This window comes from Doryrhamphus excisus, linkage group LG17 (genome assembly GCF_037039965.1).
Source record: "Doryrhamphus excisus strain RoL-2023G ecotype Guam linkage group LG17, RoL_Dexc_Guam_v1.1, whole genome shotgun sequence".
Classification (NCBI taxonomy): domain Eukaryota; kingdom Metazoa; phylum Chordata; class Actinopteri; order Syngnathiformes; family Syngnathidae; genus Doryrhamphus; species Doryrhamphus excisus.
The window spans coordinates 7,828,019-7,850,323 of NC_136373.1; the positions used below are offsets into that span (position 1 = coordinate 7,828,019).

Sequence of the window (22,305 nt, forward strand, 5' to 3'; positions counted from 1 at the left end):
GCCTGCGCGTTGTGCCCCCCGTCGTTACAAACCAAAGTTGCTGCATCTTTTTAGGAAAGCTCCACGCTTTCTCTCTCTCGCACGCTCAAAGGTCGCATGGTGTCAGGGACGCGCCTCGTCACGTGAACGGACCGAAGCGCGTTCACGAGGTGCAAGGTCGCGCTTTAAAACATTGAAGAGTATCAAACAGCGTGTGCAAGGCAGAGGGAACCTAATGAGCCACATTGGGATACAGCGACATTTTTACTCTTTTTTTTTGCATTGGAATAAACTGACAGAGCAGAAGTGATCTGTATGATCGCGGAAAAGGAGTGCGCAGTATGGTTCGGGAAACCAGACATTTATGGGTGGGAAATTTACCCGAAAATGTGCGAGAGGAGAAAATCATTGAGCACTTCAAGCGGTGAGTAGAAAGGCGATTGACTGTTTTTTGTGTTTTTTTGCAAGACCGGCATCTCCCCCCACGTCTCCCTCTCTCTCTCGCTCTTTCTCTCATATACTGTTGTGTCACATTTTAGGAAAAGCAGGTGGTTTGCATCTGCGTATCTGCAGCTTCCCATCACCTTCGCCATCGTTGTTTCTGCTCAGCTACTTGTCCAAACTTAACATGCTGCATGGGAAGCTTCACTTCCAATGGCCAGCCTACCTGTCCACCTGATCAGGGTGCAAAAAATAAACTTTCTCGTTGCAACTTTGCATTTAATTTAAAGAATGCATTGTAAACAAGGTGGCGGCCTGCACGATTATTATATTCTTTTACTGATTTGTGTAGCTGCTGTTGTATTGCAGGATTTATTAGACACACAACATAGGTTAGTGAACTGTGGAAGGCATCGCGCAGTCGCAATGTTTGTTTTTTTTCCCTTCAAGCTGGATGTGATTGCACTGCAGCAGGACTCGTTGCAACTCCTGGACACTTTATGTCCTAATCAACACAAAACTGTTATTTTTGTGTGTTTTTTCTTTCTTAATTGCAATTGATAGACTGTTGTGTTGTGTTGTGTTGTGTTGTGTCGAGGCGTATTTTGTCTGCAAGGCTTTCATTCAAGGCTGTCAAGGAAAAATAATAGCCCGCCTCCCCGTCCTTATGTGCCGTATGTGCCCAAACACCAGACTGCTCAAATCATCACAACCACAGCGTACCGTTTCCTTGCCGTATCAGCCCCGCTGCTAAATGATCAGCATAAATCATGCACGCATAATAAAACCGTAATACGTCTGCCGCCATTGCACAACACGCACAGTATCAATAAGGAATAAAATCCTGCATGGCGTATGAAGCACATTGGCTCCACTGTGTCTTCACGCAGGGTTATTATGTATTTACACCATGATGTGCTCGTTGTTGCAGTGGCAGAGGTGGAAGAATCTGAATCCTCTATGGCTGCAGAGGTTCCATCAAGGGGGGGGTGGGGGGGCGCGGAGGCAGCGAGCATGAATGCAGGTGCACGGCTGCCCAGTGTATGATGTGATGGGGGAAGGCAGAATGAGTAAGCAAGTGAGAGAAGCATTTGTAAAATGGCGTCGAAGGCTGTGTGCAGAATTGGGGGCTTACATGCCATAAACGTATTGACATAGGAGGGGTGGGCTACAAAGGTGATGGTAGGCTTTGTAATGCAGCAGAGTTGCCAGATAAATGAGTGTCTTTCACCAATGAAAACACTTTACAAGGACACCGTAACCAAATGGCTCATTATTATCCCGTACAGGTCACTGTGCTCTTTGGAACATGTTCAAATGTTGTTGACATGGACATGATGAAAATAGCTTTTCCTATTTCAAATGGACCGGTTGCACACAAGGTAGAGCACGTCAGTGTAAGTGGCATTTTAGTCACTTCAAGATAATCCTGGAAATAGCAGAGGAGATTCATAATGGCTGTCTGCTCTGATGCAGGCTGCACAGCGGTTGAGTGGTTAGCGCACAGATCTCACAGCTAGGGGACCAGGGTTCAATTCCACCCTCAGCCATCTCTGTGTGGAGCATGCATGAGTGGGTTTTCTCCAAGTACTCCGGTTTCCTCCCACATTCCAAAAAACATGCTAGGTTAATTGGAGACTCCAAATTGTCCATAGGTATGAATGTGAGTGTGAATGGTTGTTTGTCTATATGTGCCCTGTGATTGGCTGGCCACCAGTCCAGGGTGTACCCCGCCTCTCTCACCCGAAGACAGCTGGGATAGGCTCCAGCACCCCCGTGACCCTTGTGAGGAAAAGCGGTAGAAAATGAATGAAGGCTCTGATAATAAGTGGAATAAGTGCAGATTCTGGAAGATCTAGAAAGTTTTCTGTGCGGGTTATTGTGTCTAGCTGCTCTATAGAAGTGCTTGTTTGTTGCTAGTGGATTGGAGCACACACTTCCTGTGGTGGAAAACACAGTCATTCCAAGGAGAGCGGATATTGTACGTGTTGTCACTGTATCTATGCTGCTAAAGCTCTACTTAGAACTACCTTAAGATCCAACAATGCAAAATGCAAATGCTTGCAATTTTTCAACTGGTCTTAAAGTTTGTTCAGGAGTGCATAAGCGTGTTCCTAGACACCAAGACCGGGTGCTGATGTTGTCACACATCCAATAACCTGATTGGGATATACGTAGTGTATTGTTGCGCAAAGCTCAAACGGTTGCAACAATTTTCAAACAAAAAGGTTGATATATGCTTCATCTTCAGGTGGTATTTCTGTGTGAAAGAGGCTTAAGGCATTGTAATACAGTTTTTAACCATGTTTGTGTCAAACTGCATTGTTTTGAAAAGCTAAAAGTAAAAAATGAAGAGGGCTGATGAGTCATTCATGCAAACGAATTAACGTGATGTTAATTGTGATGTTTTCATAGAGATCCTATTCATTTATATACTAAATGACCACTGATAAATGCTGTGGCACGCAGAACTAACATATACACTACCGCTCAAAAGTTTGGGATCACTTTTCCAAAGAAAAACAAATTTTCATGCATTTTACAAACACATTTTTCCATTTCACAAACATTTTCATCCATTTCACAAACAATTAAAATGAATTAGATGATTTTCAAAGAAGGATGTACATTTTTGCATAGAGGCCTACTATCAACAACTGTCAGTCCTCTGCATCAATCTCCTGGTATGGCTGCTAATCCAAGTTCATCATTTTATAAGGCTAATAGATTATTAGAAAAGCCATCTAAAAATCCCCCAAAAAACTAAAATCTCTTACCATGCTGTTAACTACTCCCTTCAGAGAGCAGCACAAACTGGGTCTAACAAGGACAGAAAAACGCTGCACAACTGTGCAAGAAGACAAATATCTGAGAGTGTGTAGTTTAAGACAAAGACGCCTCACAGGTCGTCACCTGGCAGCTGCACTAAATAGTAGCCGTCAAACACCAGTGTCAGTATCAACAGTGAAGCGGCGACTTCAGGATGCTGGACTCCATAGCAGGACTGCCAAGAAAAAGCCATATCTGAGACTGGCGAAAAAAATTCCCTAGTGATCCCAAACTTTTGAGCGGTAGTGTAAATGTTTATAAATAATTTTGGTGGGCCATTGAGCCTCCCATTAAAAAACAGATTTTCTGGAGCATATTTTGTTTTGTTTTTTTCCTGCTCACCCCAGACTCTGTTTAGATAACTGAAGTTATCTTAGCAAGTTTGAAAAGACTATTTTCTCTATATTAAAATGGATTAAAACCATGGATCCTGTTTTTTTTCTTTGCAGATATGGACGTGTAGAGAGTGTCAAAGTCCTGCCTAAACGGGGTTCAGAGGGCGGAGTCGCAGCCTTTGTGGATTTTGTGGACATTAAAAGTGCTCAGAAAGCTCACAATGCCATCAACAAGATGGGAGACAGAGACCTGCGCACTGATTATAACGAACCGGGCACCATTCCTAGTGCTGCCAGAGGGCTGGAGGATAGTCTTTCCTTAGGTTCTCGTGGACGTGATGTATCAGGGTTCACACGGGCGGCAGGGGGGGGAGTGTATGGCACGCCCACGTCGCTCCACAGCAGAGATGGACGCTATGAACGGAGACTAGAAGGGTAAGTGGACAAAGTTTCTCTGAAGGCAGTGGGAACCGTGCTTTGTAGTCAAACACCTCACCTCCGAGCATCTTTCCACCATGTTCATGTACTTGTGTGGGGGTTAAAGAGGAGAAAAAAAGTATGAAATCTTATAGGGATCCTGGAAGCATACTTAAAGGTAGACATTGAGTTATTCTACTTAGTACAGCCAACCACCAATAGAGTAAATTGCTGATGGGGAGATATTTCTCAGTAGAAGCAACTCTGTCCGCTGGATTTATAATTTATGGAAATTACATGGGGAAAAGATTGGACATTGAAAAAAAAAATTCCCAGGATTGTTGAAGATTACTAGAATACAGGGTGACAGCTAAAGAGAGTGGTCCAGCCAACATCCCTGGGATTCCTCCCCTAATCTGGAGTTACGTGGCTGACCTGGTGGATTATATCACCCCCCTTTTTTCCCCATACATTGAAACAAACAAGCACATATTATAAATACAAGACATCATTATTTGGATCAGTAATTTTGCAGTTATGCACACTGGAATCATGTGGATAACCTACTTGGGAGTTCGATCCCCACTTTTGGATTAACGCTGTCAAGAAACAAGGATATTCTATCCTGCCAAAGGTTTGGGTTACTTTGTTGGTATCTTTTTTTTTAATTAATTTGATTTGGGATTGTGTCTGAAATCAGGGCATTGCAATTTGAGAGCTGGGAGACCTCTCAGTGACTACAAAAAACATGTGAGCAAGATCGTTTTTTTTTTTTCCCTGCCTTTTCAAGACTTTTTATCAATGACTGATAAGGACATTGTTTGGATCATACAAAAAAAAGTGCTGAGTGGAGATAACCGACCTCATGCCTGTGGAATACCTCCAACTTTTTCCATTGTGTGGAACTATAAATCTTGGATACAACAACAGAATCATAAGTGCTTTCTTGGTGAACTGGACTTCTCATGGACTTTGGTTATATTTGAACCGACTGAAAACATGGACAGAAACTCCGCCGCATATTTTCTACTCGATGCAAGAAGATGGATTACCATTGATTGACACTTTTTCAGCAAATACGACTGCATATGCAATAAGGAACGTCTCATTTGTGGAAGTTTCCTGACAAAGAGACGAGTCTAGAACCCAGTGACAATAAATAGTGCTACACTTCCTTGAAAACGGACCCATGGATCTTATGTTTCTTGGATGGATATGTGGACTTAATTTAACTATTCCCAGCATCCACCATACCTGAATTTTAGTTTAAAAAGACAATCCACCTCATCTAAAATCTCCTGCACAGAAGACAAGGATTACATTTTTTAATACAAACGTTGTGGCATTTTTTACCACCCTCCTCCACACAGCATTTTGCCCGTTTTTTTTTTTTTTTTGCTCACAAAGTTCTATCTCCCTGTATTGTATTTGGAATTATAGGTCAAGTTACCACTCTCAAAAGGTTGGTATATCCTGCCCTGTGTATTTTAGCTGTCCTCTCTAACCCCCCTAGATTGCAGCTCCTAACTCTTTGATTTCCCCCACTAACTGTACTAGCTGGTACACGTTATTATGTCTATTTGCACATCTCTTCCTTTTTACCTTGTGTTGTTTTCCTTTCTCTTCAACTTTCCTTACCTGACCACCAGTTCCTACTCCTACCTCTCTTTATGTTATGATGTTGCTGTGGTTATTGTTCAGGAGTCCAAATGCTAATGGTGACACTGCACGGCCGCAAAGACTGCCTTTGTTTTCCTGCTTTCAAAGCCGTGATATGCTGGAGCTAACAAATTAGTTAGTGGCCTAAATATCTTCAAATTCCATCTATTAAACATTTTATTTTCAAACAAGTAGGCTGTAGTGAAGCCTCTGAGGGCAAATACTGTATTTTATACTAATTTTCGCACCTTTTTATTGAGTTGTGGACTCCTGTAGAGCAGCTACACACAATAAGTAGTGGCAATTATGTCGTTGTTTTATCCATCAGCCACACCAGCAACCGCTGGGTGCATTATTGTTGGTATTGCAATTATCCGAATAATCATTTCAGCCGTAGAATAAACACAAGTCTCTTGATTGAATAACACAAACTTTCTCTTACTGGGCGGTTTCCTCCTTGAGCATGGTTACAAAAACAGGGTTGATATTAGTGGCTGCCTTTTTGGTCGACACTGTTTTCAAGTCAGGGTTGTCTCATCCACGCTATAAAAGCCAGCTTCTTTCTTCTTCTGTGGTTTCTGGGCAGACAATCTTTTGCTGTTCTGCAAAAAGCTCCTCCGAATGTAAAGTGTTGTTTCGGCTCACTAGGAAGGGATGGAGCTAGAAGTTTATCACGGGTATATTTGAATAATAATAAATAATTATAACAGATGACAGCGTATTGATAATTCGTCGGAGGATTTGATATTGTGATAGTTTGAGATAAATATGTTTTTTCACACCACTACTTGGTTTTATATATATATTTTTTATATATTTTAAATAACATTGTTATTTATTAGAACTTTCCTCCACAAAAATGGAAACTAAGAAATAAAACATATATATAAAAAATGAAATTTTGAAAAATTATGAAACATTATCGCGTATCATACTCTGAGGTACCCCAAGATTCGCAGCCCTACCCCCAATACTTCACGCAGCCCAGCCTCACCCAGACTTTATCATTCAGTGATTGTGTAATACAGCAAACAAAACTGCTGGATGGCGGTGACCTTGAAACCGACATGTTTTTGTAATAGTTCTTAGATCTGCACACGGAGAAGACCATTGTGATGACATTATGTTTTGTATAATTTTTTTTGATAGGACTGCTGAAAGTCGGGAGCGGGCATATGATCACAGCGCTTATGGTCACCATGAGCGTGTAGGAAGCAGTTTTGAACGCCAACGGCACTATGACACAGACTATTACACGAGAGAGAGGACTCTCAGCTCATCTGGGAATGGGTCTGGTACCTCCATGGGAAGCGGTACAACACTGTCCTCTGGAGTCGGGGGGATTGTTAATTCTATTGCTAGCAACACCGGAACAACGGGAGCGACGGTGTCTGCCACGGGAGGAAATGGTGGATCTACATCCAGTGGGGTCAGCTTCTACCGCTCCCACAGCAGGAGTCCGTGTCGCTTTGAGACACCGGAGCCTCGTTATGAGTCCCGATCCAGGGAAGCCTTTACTTTGGCCAGTGTGGTTCACAGGGACCTTTACAGAGAGGACAGGGGGCGGCGAGGCGAGCGCTCGTATCGACACAGTCGCAGCCGGTCTCCACATTCGACGCATTCACGCAACCCTTCTCCTCAGAGACTGGCATGTCAGACGAGCAGACCTCCGTGCTCCCACAGCAGGTCAGGTTCTCGCAGCCGATCCTCCAGTTCCGACTCGGTCAGCAGCACCAGCAGCAGCACCAGTGGCAGGTGAGTGATGCTCTACTGTTCTTTACTTTGGTGCCAAATCAGAGTGGGATTGCTTTTAATTCAGTGGAATTTTTCATAGTGGAGATTATAATAATAATATTCATAGTTAAATCTCTGAGGTTGAAGTTGATAACAATACCTTCCGGGATGCTTGTGCGCCTCTGATTTATTTAAAGAGAACTTGTTGTGCTTTTTCTACCTTTCTGACCAATAAATGTAGTTCATTCATTCATTCATTTTGTACCGCTTTTTCCTCACGAGGGTCGCGGTGGTGCTGGAGCCTATCCCAGCTGTCTTGGGGCGAGAGGCGGGGTACACCCTGGACTGGTCACCAGCCAATCACAGGGCACATATAGACAAACAACCATTCACACTCACATTCATACCTATGGACAATTTGGAGTCGGCAATTAACCTAGCATGTTTTTGGAATGTGGGAGTACCCGGAAAAAACCCACGCATGCACGGGGAGAACATGCAAACTCCACACAGAGATGCCCAAGGGTGGAATTGAACCCTGGTCTCTTAGCTGTGAGGTCTGCGCGCAAACCACTTGACCATAAATGTAGTTATAATGTTGTATTCTTGTGTTAAACAAAGCCAAAGATAATGAGGTTTGAAGTTTGAAGTTTGGGATGGCTCGGTTTCAGAGAGTTCTCTGTGATGTCACAGAGTGCCGGGCTTTCTTATGTATATGGACGTGTGCTGTAGTCCTGATACATCGCATGTATTCCTCATATTGGAGTTTGGGCCAAGGTTTAAGGTGGTGAAATTTATTCTTTTATGCTCTGGATTGGAAGTAGTCTGTTAGCTTCAACTGAGCCTCCGGGCTTCTGCTCTGCCCCTCCTCCCTCCGGCACGCTGGCATGAGGGAGATACATCGCAAATCCAATCTATATCGATATCAACAATATGGTTGGTTTTGATATTTTGATATTTAAAACATATTGATGTATCGCCCAGTTCAGCTCAGATTGTCCAATCATAAATATTGTCTATGAACTCATCGACTTATAGTCACTTAACATTAAGCAACCTGGAGCTTTCATTGTTATGTTTCTGCTACAAAGGTATACAAAAAATATATTTTTACTCTTGCGGCACGGCGGTCAAGTGGTTAGCGTGCAGACCTCACAGCTAGGAGACCAGGGTTCAATTCCACCCTCGGCCATCTCTGTGTGGAGTTTGCATGTTCTCCCCGTGCATGCGTGGGTTTTCTCCAGGTACTCCGGTTTCCTCCCACATTCTAAAAACATGCTAGGTTAATTGGCGACTCCAAATTGTCCATAGGTATGAATGTGAGTGTGAATGGTTGTTTGTCTATATGTGCCCTGTGATTAGCTGGCCACCAGTCCAGGGTGTACCCCGCCTCTCGCCCAAAGACAGCTGGGATAGGCTCCAGCACCCCAGCAATAGAAAAAGCGATAGAAAATGAATGAATGAATGAACCTACTTTTGCCATTTTTGGTTCTATGTCAACATAGTCATGCGTTTTAATGTAATTTGGAATTTGACTCGAATTTAGCCAATACAGAGCGACAACGAAGGCGTGCATTCATGAAACAAGATTAGCTCCACGCATGAAATCACCTCCCCCTCCTACATACACCTCAATTGTTTCCTTTTATTGTGTTGAGAGGCACCTTTTGGACATTTTGAACAAGTCAGAGTGACACCTGTGGTCAGATTTGGTATAGCTATTGGGGTATTATCAGGAGATGGCTGTTATATATTTTCCTCACTGCTTATCTCTGCGAATGCCCCCCTCCCCTCCGTGAGATCCAGTTGAAACTGGAAATTTCTAGCCAGTGCTGGCTGCCTGCCCACTCCCACAGGCCAGCCTCCATCAGTAGCACTTCCGGGAGTGTCTGAGCACAGAGAAAAGTGAAGGGGAGGGGCAGTGGTGGATGCGGTCGGGTGTGTGGCGTGTGTGTGATTTGGGGGGGTTATTAACCGAGAGCCCAGAAGACAGAGGTGGGCATGGGAATGGTTTTATGAAAATGAGGCAGCCATGCTTTTGCATCCACCTTGTCACGTTGGGAGACAGATGCAGCCTAATGAATAAGAATGCCAACCAAAGGACAATTTTCTTACTGTGCTTCAGATGCTAGACAATAAAGTACAGCATGGATATTTTGGCAAAACCAACTGTTTTCATCTTTGTGTGCTTTATTACCATTAAGTTTCAGTATAAAGGTGAAGTACTATACAGTCGTCGTTCATTTATAGCGATTAATTGATTCCAGACCTGACCATGATAAATTAATATCCACAACGTAGGATTCAATGTTAGTAAATTGAATACTTTTGTAGTTAGCACACAGAAAACCTCAAAAACTTTATTTTTCTGAGATTATTAGAGCTCTGTAGATCTAAACTAACACCCCAATAGTCACTTATTATTCAGTGTTTACACCGGATTGCACAGCTATTATGCTACAGGGACTCCAGGTGGCTAATAGCTAGCAAGCCAGCAAGCTTACCAATTAGCCACAAATGTATTTTGTGGAAATTTAAAGGTTCCCCACTTAAAGAAGGACAAAGTACAAAGCCAACTCACCACTTCCACACAGATTGGGAGGAGTGCAAGAGGAGGGTAATGTAATGAGGTGGATGTCTCATCCATGTAACATTACTGCTGCTAAACATAATGCATTTTTGTCATATACGAGTACGAAATGAGTACATTTCATCATAATCTGTATCCGTGTGAAATACTCAACTATTGTACCAAAATGTGCTCAAGAGCAAAATGGATATATTTTCATTTGACAGGCAGAAGGGAAGAGTAAAGTGTGCAGTAGTTAGCCAGGGCTCCAGCACCACTAATTTGTGGCAACATCTAAAAATGCCAGAGGCATGCCCTTATGTTGCCCGTCTTACTAATTAAACTTCCTAATTTTAATTTGGTTGTCTTCTGCTTCTTTGCTTTGAATTGTATATTGGTATTAAAAGAATTTATCTTTATGTACAGTATATATCATCTATATATCACTGCTTTTTTTACATGAATATATTGGTCAATTATGGGCTTTTTTCAGCCACCAAAAAGCCCATGGTAGTAATAATCATAATAATCATAATAACCATAATAATCATAATAATGGGTTTTCCTCCACAAAAATGGAAACTAAGAAATCAAACTAATTTTATTTTATGACCTTTTGAAAAATTATGAAACATTATCACGTATCGTATCGTACCCCAAGATTCCAAATAATGGGCTACTGTTGCAGCCGTAACCCATACCAAGCAAAAACTCAACACTAAACCCCTGACATCACTTCCTGTCCTCCACACATCCAAAACACATTTACTGCAACACACATGAGCATGACCAAAAGTCATATCCCAATATATTTAGGTTGAATATCGATATACCAATCAATATCAAGAAGTCAATATTTAGCATGCAATGCATCCTGGCACGAGGAATGATGGGGAAGCAGGTGTTGGCTGCCTGCTTTGGTTGAGATGTGACGTGATGGTGAACTGACTATGAATATATGTTCCCAAAAAGAAACATCTACATTTTTAATTCTGCACGGATGGATGCCTTTGTCTTCATTGTGTGGCGTTATGCTTCATATGTGGCAAGAAACCACACAAAATGCTCAAAATTTTATACAGGTAAGATGTTTTACACTGGTCTGGAACCAATTAACTGGGATAACCTAGGGAAGCTGAGCTGTGTCCATGCCATAATTCATCATGGCATTTATTATTTTTTGTATGGTAGTAGATCGGCATCATAAAGTGAGGGTATCCATGTCTTTTTTGCTCTAGTGATTCCAGCAGTAGCTCAAGTGATGAGTCTCCAGCACGCTCAGTACAGTCAGCTGCTGTTCCGGCGCCTTCAGCACTTCCTTTATCATCCCTTGACAAGGACGAACCGCGTAAAAGTTTCGGCATCAAGGTCCAAAATCTTCCTGCGCGTTCTACAGGTGACTGTCAGCACATATACATTTAAATGTATTTATTGGATCCCCCCCCCAATGCGTGCTTGCTTAAATGTACATGTTCTCTTCCACAACAGATACAAGTCTAAAGGACGGTTTGTTTCATGAGTTTAAAAAACATGGAAAGGTCACATCGGTACAAATTCATGGAGCTTCAGAGGCTCGCTACGGGCTTGTTTTTTTCCGCCAGCAAGAAGACCAAGAAAAAGCTCTTGGAGCATCAAAGGGGAAGCTTTTTTTTGGAATGCAAATTGATGTCACTGCCTGGAACGGTCCAGGTATGTTCTCATATTGAACTATTTGCTTCTGTGACTACACTTCATTCATAATCCTTATGTCAATCATGAACACATATTTCTTTCCCTTTTCTGTGCATTATAACATGAGAAAACTAATACATATGAGCTAGCTTACACTGCTGTCATTGGGATACACCTATTTTGACTATGAAGCCCTCTAAAAACAAACTTCTAACACGGTTTTAGCCATATTTTGATGATTTTGAAACACTACCGAAACGTCTTTTCCCGGCGCAGTGATACACATACTTTTGAGATTACTGATGAAATACATACATATACAATGTTTTTTTTTTTTAGAGACGGAAAGTGAGAATGAGTTCCGGCCCTTAGACGAAAGGATAGACGAGTTTCATCCAAAGGCTACACGGACATTATTTATTGGGAATCTGGAGAAGACCACCACATACCATGATCTGCTCAACATCTTTCAGCGCTTTGGAGAAATTGTGGTAAGTTTACATTCACAAATTCATTAGAATTTCAGACACAAGCCGTAGGGATTGCCATTGTCATCGAAAGTTATTACAGTCAAAATTAGGACACCTAATTGCTACCAAAGTTGACAGGATATTGCTTAATGATTATATGTTTCCATTTTCCAATGGTCATGAAGGATATCGACATTAAGAAAGTGAATGGAGCCCCACAATATGCCTTTCTACAATATTGTGACATTGCAAGTGTCTGCAAAGCCATAAAGAAGATGGATGGAGAGTACCTTGGAAACAACAGACTTAAGGTGAGAATTATTGCATCAAAAATGTGTCTTGACACCAAATCTCAACAGGCTTAGGCTACCAATACTGTGTCAGCCTATTTTCTGGTCCGGCTTTGACATGGAATTGTTGTTTTCCAGTTGGGATTTGGAAAGAGCATGCCTACAACTTGTGTCTGGCTTGATGGATTAGCATCAAACACAACGGAGCAGTTTCTTACCCGTCATTTCTGCCGCTATGGGCATGTTGTCAAGGTGAGTCAAGCTTTATTTTACTGTATTTGCATTGTTGTTGCTGTACTTTGCTCTGAGGCACGAGTTTATCTTCTTTTGCAGGTTGTGTTTGACCGAATGAAAGCGATGGCCCTTATCTTGTATAACAACATCGAATATGCACAAGCTGCCGTAAAAGACACTAAGGGATGGAAGATAGGGGGCACCAAAATAAAGGCAAGCCTGGCCTAAAGGTCTAATGTGTCTGAGTGACCTTAAAAGCAATTAACCCTGACTCTATTTTTGATTTTAGGTGGACTTTGCCAATCAGGAGAGTCAGATGGCTTTCTATCGTTCAATGCAAGCATCTGGCCAGGATATTCGAGATTTTTATGACATTCTTTCTGAAAGAAGGTTTGTTTAATCAACTGTCTACACTCTTTACGGAGTAACACGGAGTAACACGGAGTAGTGTTAATGTGGGCGATATTGATCTCAGCATACAGTATATCACAATATATTTTGGAATATATCACAATATGACGATATAAATATACCCGTATATGAAAATGATCACCCAACCGTAGATGGCAATCATTATTTCTAATGTGGATTATTTTTGACGTGACTTGGCAGGGATGATCGACGCTCTCAATATGAGTTTCAAGCGGAAAGACAATATTATGAAAGTGTACGCACACCGGGGACTTACGCTGAAGATCCTCGTCGTAAATACACAACCAGAAGTCGCGAGTTCTACACCGAATGGGATCCTTATCAAGGAGATTACTACGATCCGCAATACTATGAAGACGCAAGGGAATATCGAGAATACAGAACCGATCCATATGAGCAAGATATTCGTAAATACACTTATTTGCAGCGAGAACGTGAGAGGGAGAGGGAACGCTTTGAGACCGATCGTGGTCGTGACCATGGGAGAAGAACTACTGAACGGAGCCAAAGCCCAACTCTTGTTGCCTCTCGTCGCCCCGCAAGCCCCACAGCATCCCCTTCCCTCTCCGAAAGGATACCAAGCGACTTGGATCGCCAGATGTGTTGCAGATCATCTGAAAGAAGCGGGAGCTGTAGTTCAGTTTCCCCACCCAGATTTGAAAAACCTGAAAAGGCACGCACAGAACGATACAATAAAACTGACAAATTTGAAAAGGATCGTGTGCTTGAAGTTGAAATGGTAAATTTAGTGGAAAAAGAAAAGCGGACTGGACGTAAAGATCGCGGGGATAAGGATAAAAGTGAAAGACAGCGACTTAAAAAGCTCAAAGTTACTCAACAAATCATCCAAACTTGTGATACGGAGCCTGAATTTGATCGACACATAAACCCTGAGTCTTCCCTTCAAAGTAAAAGTAGTAAAATTCAGAAAGATGCCTCGAGTAAAGCCAAGTTAGATCTTCTGCCATGCGTGGTGCAGCTAACTCGTGTGAAAGAAAAAGAAGGAAAACTGACTGGTCATGAAAAACAAATATTGAGGGTTGGGAGTGACAGTCCTAGACTGGCATCACCTTCGGCTGAACAAAGAAGTCCTCACTTCCGCACAGAGTCTACAAAAGGGGACATCGCCAAACATGGCAAGGTTGTCAGGGATAAAAACATGCAGTGTTTGGTGGAACACATCGATATGGATATGACAATCAAGTCCAAAAAACATGGAAAATTGGAAATTGGTTTTGACAGTGGCATTTCCTTGGATTTTGATCGTTTAGCTGCAAGAAAGAGGCGTTTTGAAGACTCTGGCAAAAATGATCGCCAGAAGAGAATTGGTGAGGAGGACCTTGGTAGAGCGGTACTTCATAAGCCTTGGAATAATAAGGACCCAGACTTTGATAAGAATGTTTTCATAAAAAAGATGCACAAAAAGGAGCATAATAAGGAGAAATCTGTGCAAATATTTTCAATTAACAGTCCCAGTGAGGGACAAGACTGTGATAACTCTTTAAGTGGTTCCCTTCAGCCGCAGTCCCAGCAAGCAGCACTGCCTGATGAACTTTCAGGACAATTACACTCCCCCTACCTAAAGATGGAATTATTGGGTTCAAAAAGTGAAAATAGCTCCAGTCTCACAAAAACATCAAGTTATGGCGGCCTTGATTTTGTTGAGGACAGCGAGATTTTGCCTGAAAAGGAACAAAGTGGAAGGAATGGCAGAGACTCGGAAGATGAGGAACAGTTTGTACGCATTGGTCAGATGTATACTTTGACAAAACAAAGTGAACAGAGTCGATGGTTGCAAACCAAGCTCTGTGATCCGGACAAGCGTGACAAGGATGACGCTTCACCAAGTAATGAAACTCAAGACTTTGGAAAGGATTATGTCACACATGATATTGGAAAACAAAACCAGGACATCAACAATGATGACCTCACCTCGTATAAAAGAAAAAGAAATGAGACTTTTGACTTCGAAATAGTTACTTCAAAAAAAGAGCCAAACTTTGGAGCTTCCCAAACATTAGATGAGAATATGCTGCAGCGTCGAACATCCACAGCAGTCGCCATCCCAGCAAACAGGGACGATCAAACCACACAGATTTCTACATCAGCCACAAAGAAAGAAAGAAAGTCACCTCTGACAAAAGACGATTTTTCAAACTCAGAGTCTTTAAAAAATAGTTTGGGCCTGAAAAGTAGACTTTTTCAGACATCTGAAACAGAGCAAGCAAAGCTGAAGACCTCATTTCTCGGCTGCAATGACAACGCGATGCACCATTGGGTAGGAAAGATTTCATCGGATTCTCAAAAAATGGAAATGACAAGTGAACTTCCAAAACAACAACCTCTCGGCAAATGCATCGGACAGGATTTAGAACCAGGAGAAGTCCAGTCTGATTCAGATGATGATGGAGAAAGAAAACCCATATCTACGAAGTCCGGTCATTCCTTGTCGTATATTCTCAGGGAACGTGATGAGAGGGTGACTGAGTTGAAACTTTCTGGTTCATTGGAAAAGAATAAATTTTACTCCTTTGCATTAGATAAAACAATAACCCCTGATACAAAAGCACTCCTCGAAAGAGCGAAGACGCTGTACTCTTCCCGAGAAGACAACTGGTCCTTTCTTCCATCTTGCTTCCCAACCACGCACAGCTGCTCGGATAAAAACAAGGTAGAGTTAGCACCCCGTCCGATCCCTTCTTGGTATATGAAGAAGAAGAAGAGCCGTGCAAGTTGTGATGAAAACCTGCATGACAAAAAAGAGGAATTTAAGCCTCAGGATCAAGAACGTCAGGAATTGTTTGCCTCCCGCTTCCTTCATAGCTCCATCTTTGAACAGGATTCTCGCCGTTTACAGCACCTTGAGCGTAAAGAGCAACATTGCGAAACTGGAAGTGATAGGAATGTTCCAAATCCAGGGGCTCCTCGTGTACAGACGGAATCTGAAAATGGTGATGTTCCACGTGAGCCCATAGTCCTGTTTCGCAGTCGGTTTTTGGAGCTTCAACAGCAAAGGGACAAGGACTACTGTCCACTTGAACCTGAGAATGATTCAGTTGGAGTGGAGCTTAAACACAGTTATATGCCTTGTTGTGATGATGTGCTCTCTGATGATAAGACCACTAATATGCCATCGAAGATGGACGAAAAATCACTCAGTCCACATTTGACTCTCATATCTGTTTCCCCATCTCTTCCCTGCCTTAAAGACATGTCGCCACCTGAAAAGAAAGAAGTTCTCTCACCATCAATTGATGAACTTGTGTCAAGTCAACAAGAAGACAGTGGCGAGCCGGTTCTGGAGATCGCTCTATCTCCTCCTGTTCTGGAAATCTTGAAACCTCTCACTCCTAAACTAACTATAACCCCTCCGCTTTTACTTTCAGAGCAAGAAAATGAAGTACAAACAAAGATAGAGTTAATTGAACCTAAAGTAGAACTCGGTGACAGTTTGTCAATGGAACAGAATCATCGTGTTGAGGTTAAGCCTCCAACCCCTGGGAGTTCTGTGAGTACTTTAGAACGGGTGAATACAGGTCCCTCAGATACCCGCTTAGAGTGTACAAAGATGAAAGACGAATGTGATGACAAAACCGAATTTAAAACAGAAACTCAGGAAGCACACCATTGTGAGAACTCAAAGGTAACAGAACCAGACAGTGAAGTTTGTATGCCAGAGCTGGAGGTTGAAAAACCAGTACCAAACCGAAGACAGCCGAAGAACAAGAAGGCAAAACCACTGTCTATGTTACGCACAACAAAGCCTCCCCCAAAAGATAAACCTGCAACACGAAAGAGTGAACGTATTGATAGAGAGAAACTGAAAAGGGGCTCATCTTCCAGAGCGGAAGCACCGAAAGGAGCGGTGGAACATAAAACCACATCAAAATCCCCAATGAATGCATCAGATTCTGAACAAAACCTTGAGTCTACTTTGGTTCATGGCAGAACACGTCGAAGGAACGTGAGGTCAGTCTACGCCACTGTACATGAGGGAGAACAGCCTGCCAAAGAGGCAGTTGAGCCATCACGAACAATGCGCAAACGTAGTACTGACAAGGAACCAATACAGCAAGATACTCAAATTCCAAGTACCAATCCCAGAAGAGGACGCCCGCCTAAAAAAGGTGTCAAACCAAAAGTCGACAATACATTGCTAGTAAAGGTGGATCAGCAGAAAACAAAGGAGGATAACGCTGAGGCTGGTGAAAACTCAACTGCGCTGGAGGTTGTAAAATCAACCGAGGGATGGCGTTCTCCCAGGACGCAGAAAACGCAGCAAACTTCATCAGCTCTGGTTAGTAAAAAAGTCAGTAGATTGGACAAACAGTGTGGCGGCGCGACTGTTCTTGTTGAACTAACTGATATGACAAGCATCGATGAATCAGAGCTGAAATCTAAAGACTGCAATCTACTTGGAAAGTTACCAGACACAAATTTGCAAATTCACCTAAAAGAAAAAGACTCTGCCCCCACATCTGCTGCACCCACTGATGGTGATGTTGACAACACGAGTGTAACAGACAAGAAACACCCTGACAAGAGCGTCAAAATGAAAACACAAAGGTTGAAACGAAATGCCAAGCAGGTCATTGAAGATAAGTCTCACACCTTAAGAAATCTTGAAATCCGTGTCAGCGTTGATGATGTGAAAGGTTTGCTTTGCTCTGAGAATGATGACTCTGAGTCGTTTGAAGCCAGCATCAAGAAAACCAAGACATTAGCAGAGAAAGAAGAATCAAACATAATTTGCTTTCCAAAACAGCCAAAGGAGCTTAACGTGCAAAACAGTGAAGAAGACACTCTCTCTGAACCTGTGCTTCCACCTGCTGATCTCCTAGCACATCAAATGGAACTAGAGCAGGCGGTTGAAAATATTGCTAAACTTACAGTAGAGCAACCACCTCGACCATATAAGGAGACAGCTTCGGCACAACCCCCCGCATTGCCTCCTGCAGTGTCGGAGCCGCAAGGTGAGGAAGAGGAAAAGCGAACCAACCCTTCAAGTGAAACGGAACTTGCAGCTGCTATCGATTCCATCACAGCCGAAGAAGCGAGCACAGATGCAGATGGCTTCACAGCTCCTCCGTCTTTCACAGCTTTAATTCCCCCACCCGATTCACTGCTGTCTGCCTCCTCCGGTGAGATGGCGGAACCCGGAACACACATGGTTCGCAATAATATTCATGCTGCTGACTCAGATGATGGTCTTTCAACAGGTGGTCCAAAGGGTCTAACAGCAAAATCTAAGACTACTGAGGATCCCCCACTCCCAGATACACCCAAGAAAATTGGAAAGGTCAGGGCCAAAACCCAGAAAAAGTCAAGAATTCGTAAATGTGCAGTAAACAAAAAAGATGAATCTTCTGAAGTGGTGATGCATCCTGAGCCCTCTCTGAAACTACCCGAGTCAATCCCAGAGGACCCCGAAATCATAAATTCCAAGGCAGCAGTTATTACAACTGGGACGACGGTAGCAGGATCTGTGGTCACAGCCGTTGCTACATGTCGACGTGACGTTACAAGCGCTTTAACATTAGGCACACCCAAAGAGGCAGAACAACCTGAAGTTGAACAGCCAGTTCCTAAAGAATCAGCCTTTCATTCAGATTCAAGCGCCATCTCCAATTGCAAAAAGCATCTGCAAGCAGCAGAACCATCTTCCTCGAGTCTTACCCCTGCACCTGCCCGAATTCAACCATTGTCCCCATCAGGTGTGCCTTTAATACGACCTGCCAAAATTCCACTTTCACCAAGCTGGCCTCAAACTGAAGAAAGTAGAATCTTTGTCGCCCCACCATGCAATGTAACAGTGGTAGCTTCTTCTCTGCCAGCATCAACTTCGCTTGGACCCTCTTCAATCAATCCCCCAATGCCTCCTGATACTAAGGCTTCGGATATTGATTCCAGTTCCAGTACCTTAAGAAAAATCCTAATGGAACCTAAATATGTGTCTGCATCAAACAGTAATTCTATACCCAACACGATGGTGACATCTACTCTGTCAGAGACTTTACAGATGTCAGAAAATGAAAATCCCTCTGTTGCTGTGGGTCAAAAACATGTGGAGGAGAGATTGTCTTTCCACCCTCAGTCTATACATCACAAACCTCCACAGACAGAATCCCATAAGAATTGTGGTGAGAACACCCAAAATACTGTCATTTCCCCTGCGACCTCAGTAATAAGTCGTATTCCAATACCTTACGATACAGACGAAACTCCACGGATTTCCCTTAGTAGTCGAAGCATGTGTCAGTCTTTGCCAAAACAAAAATTCAAAGTAAACTTGAATGAGAATAGTCGATACCATGGTCTAGATATGGTTGAAGATGCAACTAGAGGACGCTCTGTTGTGGAGACCACCCGATCACTCCCTGGCCTTAGAGTAAATACATCCGAAGGTGTTGTTGTACTGAGTTATTCAGGACAGAAGACAGAAGGACCCCACAGAATGAGAGCCAAAATAAGTCAAATTCCTCAAGCCAGTGCGGGAGACATGGAGTTTCAGCATTCCGTGCCTAAATCTCACACCAAACAAGACCCCATCGTAGCGTCGCCCCAGTCACTCAACATAAAATCGCCCCTAAGTTCATCCGCTTATGGGCGTACCGGGGTTCTTTTGAGCAATCAGTCTTACAACTCTCAACCTGTCTTTTCTAACACCAAGCAGAGCAGTCGAGGATGTGACAAGCCTGACGTTTTATATCATACAGCATCGCCGGGCAGTGTCGTTAAAATGTTTCCGCAGCCAGTTTCTTCTCCTCCAGTCTTAGTGTACAACCAAGCTGTGATACAACAACAACATGGAAAAAGAGCGGGAACAGAGGCGCTACCAAAAAAGTTAGATATAGGCAAATCTGTCCCACAGGCTAACCTTAACCCTGTCAAGAGTTCTCATCATCCCTCGCTATCTGCATCGCGTATTAGCTCCAGCAGCGGCCCTCCAATTGATTGCTCAGCTCTACACCTAAAACAAGATCCTCAGTCCCCACAAACTGTTCACCCCCCCTCAACTTTTGGCAAAGCCTGTACTCCGAGCACTTCGCCAGGAACCTCAGTCGTCATGGGCCACGTCATGTCCGTACCTGCTTACAGTGCCACTGTGCACCACCCGCACTCAGAACAGTCTTCTGTCATAATGCAACCTCAAAGTGTCACCCAATCCGTTCCACACGAAACCAGCCTGAGTGGGGCGCCCATGCCTGCTATAAACTATGGAAGGCGAAGTAATTCTCTGACCTCTCTGCAACACTCAGGCATCACTCAGTCTGTTGTCATCAGGCAGTCTCATTCAACTTCCCAAGGGTCATTGTCAAGCGGCGGTGGAACTGACGAGGACTCCAGACCGTTTAACCAAGCACTTAGCAGACATTCCGTGCCACAGCTCAAATCAGATGGCATGATCCTTCAGAGTGATCGCAGACAACGCCACCCAAGCTTGTGTATGGACCAGTATAGAGACATGCACCAGCACATCCTCACACATCAGCAACTGGGAGAGCAGGTCAGCGTTGAAACAAGACACACTTCAGATCCTGGGACAACCTTGTCCAGCAACATGTCCGGGCCTTCTCAGTGTCCCATCGTGAGGAAGAGCAGTGAAGTTTCAAGAAAAGAATCCCACCAATCACTAGAAGGACAGCTGATCCATTCACCTAACAATGAAAGTAGAATAAGACAGGTCCACTCATCTAGTCCTGTCATGGTGTCTCCTCACGCCCATGGGATCCAGTTGGTGCATCTGGGAAATGCTGCCTCATTTTCAATGTATCGCGAACCACGGGGTTTCCCGACACAATTAACTGGACATCCTTCATCAGGACACGGCCTGGTGAACCAAGGCAGCACATCTTCACAGGTATGCTTTTATTCAAGACCGTACACAATTAGCATAATTTACCAAATCCTTAACCCTCATTCTGACCTCTTTGCTAAATATCAGATTCCTCTAGAACCGGAACTGGGTCACAGGTGTAAAATACCCCAGTCGCTTGTGGGAGTAAGTGACCTCAAGCCAGACAGTCCTCACCTCCGCCATTCTACCTCTTCTGACATCCTGCACATGTCCCGGATACCACGGGAGGGAGCCTCACCCTCGTACCAGTCTCCAATGAATCACAAGCCAGATTTATCGCCACAGAAAGGCCCCCCGTGTTTCCTGACAACACCTCTGCCTGTAGTACCCACATCAAGCTCACTGCAGCCACGGCCTGATGCCAAGACGGAACATTCAGGGCACCACTCCGTTGACATGGTGCAGCTTTTGACGGTAGGAATGACATATAATGGAACCATAATTAGCCATAATCCATTTTGGGACTAAAACTATTTTTTCTCTTTTTGGTGCAAAATGAGTTGTTGGTTTGGGTGGTATCATCCTCGCTAGCATTCCATTCAGATGTAACCATGGTCATGGACATGCTTTTGCTGTGATTGGATATATCCCTAACTTGTTGGAATAGTCTACAAGATATTTCATTTGTCAACATTTTTGTCTTGTTTTTCACTTCATTACATCCGAATTTTTGTCATTGTGCATTTGTTTTGATTAGTTAACGAAAGCTATGATGAAAATAATTTGTCAACCAAATTAGAACGACTTTTCCATCCTTGCTCCCTCCACCCAAGCATTGTTGCTGTGTCCTTGGGAATTGGGAAAGACACGTCTCCCACCTTGCCTCCGCTGTTACCCACACTGTTGTATGAATGTGAATGAGTTTGGTTATGGCCGGAGAGGCCATAGACACGAATCGGGAACCACGTTTCAGTCAGTCTCGCCCAGGGCAGCTGTGACTACAGATGTACAATACCACCACCAGTGTGTGACTGAGGGGTGAATGAAAATTTGGTTAATTTCACTGTGAAGAGCTTTGGGTACCTTAAAAAGCACTATCATTCATTTCGCGGAGGTGCTGGAGCCTATCCCAGCTGTCTTCGGGCGACACCCTGGACTGGTGGCCAGCCAATCACAGGGCACATATAGACAAACAACCATTCACACTCACATTCATACCTATGGACAATTTGGAGTCACCAATTAACCTAGCATATTTTTAGAATGTGGGAGGAAACCGAAGTACCTGGAGAAAACCCACGCATGCACGGGGAGAACATGCAAACTCCACACAGAGATGGTTGAGGGTGGAATTGAACTTGGGTCTCCTAGCTGTGAGGTCTGCGCGCTAACCACTCGACCGCCGTGCAGCCCCTGAAAAGCACAATATCAAATCTAATTTTTTATG

At 43.4% G+C, this 22,305-nt stretch overlaps 1 protein-coding gene across 2 annotated transcripts in view; it reads left to right on the forward strand.

Moving 5' to 3' along the window:
* Nucleotides 1-22,305, forward strand: part of spen (spen family transcriptional repressor) — a 25,334-nt gene continuing 3,029 nt past the window's right edge. Inside the window, exons 1-13 of one of the 2 annotated variants that reach the window (XM_078798331.1) lie at nt 1-403; nt 3,699-4,019; nt 6,810-7,415; nt 11,202-11,359; nt 11,452-11,652; nt 11,974-12,125; nt 12,290-12,415; nt 12,533-12,646; nt 12,728-12,841; nt 12,918-13,018; nt 13,241-18,201; nt 18,280-20,921; nt 21,006-21,332. In XM_078798331.1, the coding sequence (XP_078654457.1) occupies nt 321-403; nt 3,699-4,019; nt 6,810-7,415; nt 11,202-11,359; nt 11,452-11,652; nt 11,974-12,125; nt 12,290-12,415; nt 12,533-12,646; nt 12,728-12,841; nt 12,918-13,018; nt 13,241-18,201; nt 18,280-20,921; nt 21,006-21,332 (9,906 nt within the window). In that variant the 5' untranslated portion in view covers nt 1-320. Of the gene's footprint in view, nt 404-3,698; nt 4,020-6,809; nt 7,416-11,201; nt 11,360-11,451; nt 11,653-11,973; nt 12,126-12,289; nt 12,416-12,532; nt 12,647-12,727; nt 12,842-12,917; nt 13,019-13,240; nt 20,922-21,005; nt 21,333-22,305 lie in introns of both variants that reach the window. The other variant, XM_058084250.2, reaches the window with a different exon arrangement.